At 33.8% G+C, this 7,563-nt stretch overlaps 1 protein-coding gene across 3 annotated transcripts; it reads right to left on the reverse strand.

Annotated features, from left to right (window-relative positions):
• Window positions 1–5,404: 5,404 nt before the first annotated feature.
• On the reverse strand, window positions 5,405–7,499 carry LOC112457409. Of its 3 annotated transcripts, XM_025020428.1 has the most exons (5): window positions 7,350–7,499; window positions 6,965–7,117; window positions 6,617–6,805; window positions 6,094–6,204; window positions 5,410–5,884 (listed from the first exon to the last, which is right to left on the reverse strand). In XM_025020428.1, exons 3-5 carry the CDS (start codon window positions 6,634–6,636, stop codon window positions 5,704–5,706), a joined length of 312 nt encoding a protein of 103 aa, XP_024876196.1. In that variant the 5' UTR covers window positions 6,637–6,805; window positions 6,965–7,117; window positions 7,350–7,499; the 3' UTR covers window positions 5,410–5,703. The 3 variants fall into 3 exon arrangements, 2 of the variants coding, with proteins under 2 accessions (XP_024876195.1, XP_024876196.1); XR_003041102.1 differs by lacking the exon at window positions 7,350–7,499 and having other exon boundaries at window positions 5,405–5,884; window positions 6,090–6,204; window positions 6,965–7,103; XM_025020427.1 differs by lacking the exons at window positions 6,617–6,805; window positions 6,965–7,117; window positions 7,350–7,499 and having other exon boundaries at window positions 5,409–5,884; window positions 6,094–6,360.
• Window positions 7,500–7,563: the final 64 nt, after the last annotated feature.

The following is a 7,563-nucleotide window of genomic DNA, read 5'->3' on the forward strand; positions in this document are numbered from 1 at the left end:
ATATTTTATTCTGGCACATTTTGGCGAAATATAAAATACCTCATAAATTGTTCATTTCTTGGTAACTGTACCTTTAACACTTTTATGTACAGAATAATAAAATGAATCAATTAGTGTAAAAAAATTGTTGCTTGGCAAAAAAATTATGTAATTTGGAATATGCAACCACATGTCTTTCTTGAAAATAAGTAACAATGTGTTTTCTTTACACCAACTGATAAAAATGTTGCATTACAAGGAATAAAAAAATGCTAGTATGTTTATTTTATACATTCTTAGCTATACTATAATTTTATAAAGAAAGTGAAAGTATTTACCATAATTATGTGATTCCTTATAAACAAATATACTAAAACCTTATAAACAACATACTAAAAAGTTACATATGGATACATCCAAAACATTTTTTATTATAGGGTCTCTGGTATTTTTACGCCACGCGGGGTTTTACGCCGCAGATGTCAGAAAAAATAGAAGGAATGAAGTTACTTGCTCGCAATTATTCTTTTATGTGCCTTTATGCCATATTAGTATTGTGTTGTAATTTCAGTTCTTTATTGTTAATATTAACGAAACTGTCATGATTTGAATTGATTTCTCACCGTAGTAAGAAGCGCGATCTTGTGTTACGACCTACGTAAAATAATTACTGTAAGGAATGTAAAAAATTCAATGATTATTTCATGATACATAAGTGTAGAGGGATAGTAAATGATGGAATACAGCAAAATACAAGTGCATAACTCTTGTATTTTTTGTTTACCTTAATATCTTGTATATCCCTCCTGTATTTAGGATATACGGCAATTAAGTTAGCATGCGGGATTTAGGCCATAGTACGGATACTTTGTAAAACTCGAAATCTCCTGTGTTTTTTTTCTTTCTCTTTTTGAATCGTATAACAATAATAATCTTTAATGCACCTATCGTTTTTCTATTTTTTTTTTAAATTTTTTAGTTTTATAATTTGTTTATCTTTCTTTCATTTTAATAAACTTCTTACACACATTTTATAACTTGTTATGAGATTTTATTGCCTTATTTATAAACATTATTTGTAACTTTTTATAAGGCTTACATTTTACCCATGAATGTCATATAATCCACCCTTCTTATATATCTTCAGGATATATGGCAAAAATGCAAATGTTTTGAAGTTTTTTTTTTTATTAAATACAAAAAATTAATATTTTATGTTTCTAGTAGACAGTATAATAGACAGTCTAGTAGACAGTATAGTAGACAGTCTAGTAGACAGTATAAAGTTTTTATTAGTATAATTTATTTGCCTTAAGCATAGTAAATAGTACTTGATAAATTAAGTTTCCCTTAGCTGTGCCGTATATATCGGAGTTACCCTATTATATGTTTTTGTAAACAGATTGAAATCAAACTGCAAGTAAATTATTCATTATTATCTAACGCCTTTAACGTTCAGCATCGACTCGTTATCTGTTATTAGTTTAGAGAAATTAACAATTCGTCACTTTTTCCCCCTTTCTTTTACATAATGTATGTACTATGTATATTATAGGAACAACTAGTAATAAAAGTTTTGATCTTTTTAATTCTAACAATAATATTAATTAATAGTAATAAAAAACATAAATACAGAGTATTCTAAAAGTTAAATATGTAGTATAACAGCACTCTCTCCAATTCCTTCGAAATTTTCAAATTTTAAACAAATTTGTCGCTCATTATATAATTATAATTAATAGACTTAAAATATCACAATGTCGGCAAGTAAGGAAATGATAATTGAAATAATAGTTTATGGATATACATTTATGGATATACATTTATTTCCTATCTCGTCCTCTCCCGCCGCTTTACTTTTTTTCAGCCTTATCAGCACTCTCTCTACCTCTTCCCATCCTATCCCCTCTCCTTTCTCTACTTCCCCTTCCGCCCCTGCTCTTCCTCCTCTCCTTCTCCTAATCTTCGCTTGTATTCCGTTCCTTCTAACATCTCCCTTAAGTACTCATCCCACTCCTCCATTGTTATCTCCTTATTAATTTATACTCTTCTTCTCCTTTCCTTCTTTATTACTTCCCAAACCTGCTTCTCTGTTCTCGCCTCTCTTTCCTCTTCCAGCAGATTTCTCTTTTTTTCCATTTTCCTTTCACACATTTCCTTATACTCCTTCTTTCTTCTCTCATAATCTTCTTTATATTTTCTTCCTCTTTTCCAGTTTTTCAATAACTTTTCTACCTCCTTCCTCTTTTTCCTACTGTCCCCATTCCACTATCCTCCCTTTCCTTCTGCCCCTTTTTTTACTCTTCTCATACTTTCTTTCATATTAATTCTTTTTGTCAACTTTTCGATCTCTTTATCTATTGCCCCCCCTTACCTATTTTTCCCAGCCGGAATGCTAGCGTCTTTTCGACGTCTATAGATGTCGATAGATGTCGAATCGACATCTATAAGATGTCAATTCGACGTCTATAGACGTCGGCGTTTCGGCTGGGCTACCTCCTCCTATCTTGCCTCTTTCGACCAGTCCGTCTTTTTCACCCACCTCTTTTCCTCCGCTATTGTCCCTCTCCTCTAACCACCACCCCCTTTATCCACCCGTACTGGTAGTGATTGGTGATCCAAATCTACCTCACATCCCACCTCCAATCTTGTCACTCTTTCCCAAACCTTCCTATCTTCTTTCGCGTAATTGATCACTGTTTCCCCTTTTTTCCCCGTAAATTCACCCCTCCTTCTCATCTCCCTCCTTTGCTCCATTCATAATTCCCCACCCTTCCTCTTCAACCCATCTAATTAGCCCTTCTCCCTGCCTATTTATTATTTTATCTTTCGATTTTCTTTCAACGCCCTCTTCTCCATCTCCAGCGCTCCTTTCTCCCCTGTTCTCGCATTGAAATCGCTCCCACTATCCATCTCTCCTCTCTCCCTTCCTCCTCTTTCACCGATTTTATCTTACACATTATCATAAGTTGCCGCTTACGTAAACTATTGCCAATCTCTATTTCTCCTTCTTCCATCTTACTTTTCTAATCATTAAACCCTCCTCTTTTATCCATTCTTCTTCCCCTTTTAACCTCTTTCTGACTCCCATCATTATCCCACCTATTGCTCTTCTTCTTCTTCCAACTCTTTCTTTCTTTACACCCTGTATCCTCCAGTTGAACTCCTTTGGCACGTTATTCTTCATCTTCTCCCATTCCTCCTGTTTCAGGCACGTCTCCACCAACCCCACGACATCCCACTTTCTTATCCTTTCTCAAACCTTTCCTGTTTTCCCTTCACTCCCGCTACATCCCAAAAGCCTATCTTTGGGTTTTCTTTCTGTTCCTTCTCCTCCTCCTCCCTCCTGCATTCCTTTCTTCCACCTCTCCCTCTTTTTTCTCTCTTTCACTCCTTTTTACTTTCCACACTCTACTTTCTCTGACTCTTTTCCCCCTTCCCCTCAGCCTCACCACACTCTCTTCCTCCCTATTCTCCCTCTCCTTTCTCTTCTCTCCACCCTCCCCTCCCATCGTTTTTCCTCCCTCACTCTCTTTCGATTTCATTTTTCCGTCTCCCTCTCTTCTACTCTTTTCCTTCTCCTCTGTTCCTCTTTCTCCCACCTCCTTTTTCATGCTCCTTTCTCTCATTTCCCCTTCCATCTATCAAGATTTTTTTTTCCTATTCCCAACTCCACCTTTTCCCCTCTATCCAAAACTTTCCGTATTTTACCCAATCTCTTCTTCTATTCCTTCTCTCTTTCTTAACTATCCTCTTCAGGCTCCATTGCATTTTTCTTTGATGTTTTCCTTCAAGGTCATGTCATTCTTTATTCTTTCCATCCTCCCTTTTAACACATTCTTCTTCTGCATTACCTCTCTTTTTCTTACTTTATCTTTTAACCTAACTAAAACCATCTTCTCTTTCCCCCTCTTTCTTCCTATCTCTTTTACCTCCTTTATTCCTCCCTCCTTCCCCATCTCTAGCCATAGCTTTTCTACCGCTTTCTTTTGCCTTCCCTCCTCTACCTACACCCCTTTCACTACTACATTGTTCCTCCTTCTGTCTCTCCCTTCTAACTCTCTCCACCTTTCTAGCTCTCTTACCTTCGCTTCCATTGCTTTATCTCTTTTTCCTATCTCCCACTTTCCTTCCTCTTTCACTTCTCCCTGCCCTTTCTTCCTCCCATCTCTCCATCTCTTAACTAATATATTTAAATTTATATATTAGTTAACTTCTTTATATACACTACCGCTCATTAATTTCATTATACCCTATATTTGTCAATTTCTCTGTAAAGGACATGATGAACATGATACATATGTTTTGTACAGAAATGAATACATTTGCTGTTATAAACACTTGCATATGCATTGCATTTTTATATATTATTTATATAAAAACGCCACGCATGCAAGTGAAATGTTTATAACAGCAAGTGAATTCATTTCTGTGCAAAACACGTATCATGATGTTCATCCATTACAGAGAAATCAACGAATCTGTTGTATATTGAAATTAATGAGAGGTAGTGTATATAAAGAAGTTAACTAATATATAAATTTAAATATATTTGCAATATAATAAATATTTTTATAATATATAATACCTTTCTCTATATTGTTCCTTCTCTTTTCCTTCTTTCTTCGTTTTCTATCTCTATATCTTTCTCTCGTCTTAAATTACTTTTTACTTTTGTATAAACAGCTTAAGGTATCGATACAATAAATAATACTATAAAAGCTACATTTGGATGGAACGGTAATAATTTACACAACCTATTATACCTCTATAATTATGTTAAAATCATAATAGCGTAATAAAAACGATTCATAGGAATAAATGTGATAGTATTTATGAAATAAAATTAAGTATGAAATATACATTTAAGAAATATTACTTTAATGATCATATTATCTTACGCGTTATTAACATTCCATACAGGCAAAGCAAATAGATACTATGGTATACAGAATAACTTTAAACAATTGTTTCATTTTCTAACATTTTTCAGATATATTGTAATATAATCGTATAATCGTCATATTTTTTTACACAGGAATACTAACGCAAAATTATTCGGACATTGTCACTACTGAAATTAAAAAATCAGATGCAGGGTTAGGTAATGTATATATTTTTAATTCACATATCTCTTATTTACTACCGACCATCATTTCATCATGATACATTTGCAACGAAATAAATACGCCAATACTTAAAACGTATATCTGTCATTTAAACACAAGTTTTTATATTCTGGAAACGATACAAGTGTCTTAAAATATTTTTTACTTGTTTTTAACCAGCATGAAATATCGATACTATTCGAATAGTATAAAAGCTACATTTGGATGGAACGATAACAATTTAGACACCCTACCTCTATAATTATGTTAAAATCGTCGGATATACTGTAATATAATCGTCATATTTTTTTTCACAGAAATACTAACGCAAATTATTCGGACATTGTCACTAAAAAATTAGATGAAGATAATTTGTAATCATACAAAGATACTGTTTAGTTAATGTACACATCTTTTTAATTCACATATCTCTCATTTACTACCGATCATCATTTCATAATGATGCATTTGCAACGAAATAGATACGTCAGCAACATTCGAAACCATCGACTGGAAAAAGCATTCTTCTTGGTCTATTCGTTGTGACGGATAAAATCGTATAATTTCAGCACTCAGCAGTGGATTCACTTCAATTGATGCGATTTTAAGACAGAGCTTAATTCAAAGAATCCTCGTTGTTACTAAATATGCTTACAAAGCCTGTGAATAGCGCTAATTTCCCTGCCATGCGCATATCTTTCTTTTTCGTGGCTGTATCCTGATTGGGCATCATTTTGTCCGCAATATGCTTATAGACTTTTCCATTCAGCATTAACGTAAAAAAGCCGTCGTACCATCTGAAATCGTTATATATAATTGTCTCGTTATAATCAATTTTATAATAAGTGTTTCCTCTCCGATAGCATAAACAATATTAATTTTAGGAAATCTAAATTATTTTATCTTTTTCTGAAAGTAGAATAAAAAAAATTGCGCTACAAAACACTTTCTCGTTCTTTTCAACTTTTACAATTTACAAGACAGCAAATACGATATACGTACATACATGTGCAATTTTGGATACACCTTCCTTCTTAAAGATCTCTTCGGTATCAGCTTCCTGTGGTCAATATATAGCGGCAAAATTGTATACCACGTAGTTGAATATAAAATGTTCCTGCGTGAGAAAACGAGAGAAAAGGAGGACATTTATAATAGGTAATGACACACGATACGAACCACGCAATAGTGTAAATTCGGGATTGGGAGAAGAAAGAAGGGGTAAAGGAGAAGAGATTCTTACAATTAGAGGCACTCTGTAGCAACTCGTATTATCTAGCACAAGATGAGGACCTCTTGTGCTAGACAATTATGCCTCAACAGTTTCTGACAATGAGAATTATTATATTTTGAAGACGCGAGATTGTACATTCAAAGCATCTAAGTTAACGAAAGTAAAGTACAATATAAACATACTTTAGAGAAATCTTTATTACGCGATAGTGCCTATCACAACGTGCACATAGATACAGATCACTTTCTCGTTCTCCTAACTTTTACAACTTTTACAAGACAGCATATATACGTACGTGTGCGATTTTGGATACATGCACCTTCCTTCTTAAAGAAAATCGGCATCAGCTCCCTGCCGTCAATATATATTTCATTATCACTAAGTACCTATGACGCGGCGATGGTCACGACTGTCACTATCTATCTATTTCTAGGTTATCGCTGTATTCCAGCATAATTCGGTCTTTCTTAACAGCTTCATACGTCTGTGATTGAGAAAGAAATCTGATAAGTTCCAGCTCAATATAATGCAACATATACATATACGAATATGTATATACATTTTAGATAAAAACAGTCAGTAAACTTTTATAAAACAATACTCTTTGAAATAATACAAGCGATAATATAATTTTTATAATTACCTCTCTATATTATATCTTAAATGTGCATGAATTTTCTTCTAACGATATTTGTAATGTCATCAACTTTTCACGCTTGTTGAATATATTTGCACCATGAGCACCAATAGCTAATCCCATCATATCTTCTCGAATATTTTAAATTCATCGATATATCTAAAATAAGACAAATTTTACATAATGCAAATGTAAAAACAGTAATTATTACTTACGTCTGCTTATATATAATATACGATATATATGTATATAAAATATACGATTACGAAGATAAATCTGTATCAAACATCTATAGTTACTGTAACGTATACCAGATTAGATTTGTACGAGCAAGCAGATATTAATATGTAAAATATAATTTATATATATTTATATAAATAATCCCACTAACCTCGCGCAACCGATGCCAGCTGTCACATCACACGACACATACACATATGTATATACATACATACACGCACGCGAAACTCGCAGCGCGATCTCGATCGCCGCATCGTATCGACCGCACGCACGCATGCGGCCAATCACGCACGCGGAAAAGCGGCAACAATACTACTCGACCACGGGCCAACTTCTCGCGTCTACATGGATTTTTTTATTATAGA

The sequence above is a fragment of the Temnothorax curvispinosus genome, unplaced genomic scaffold, assembly GCF_003070985.1.
Source record: "Temnothorax curvispinosus isolate PA1 unplaced genomic scaffold, ASM307098v1 QBEX01007760.1, whole genome shotgun sequence".
Taxonomy (NCBI): domain Eukaryota; kingdom Metazoa; phylum Arthropoda; class Insecta; order Hymenoptera; family Formicidae; genus Temnothorax; species Temnothorax curvispinosus.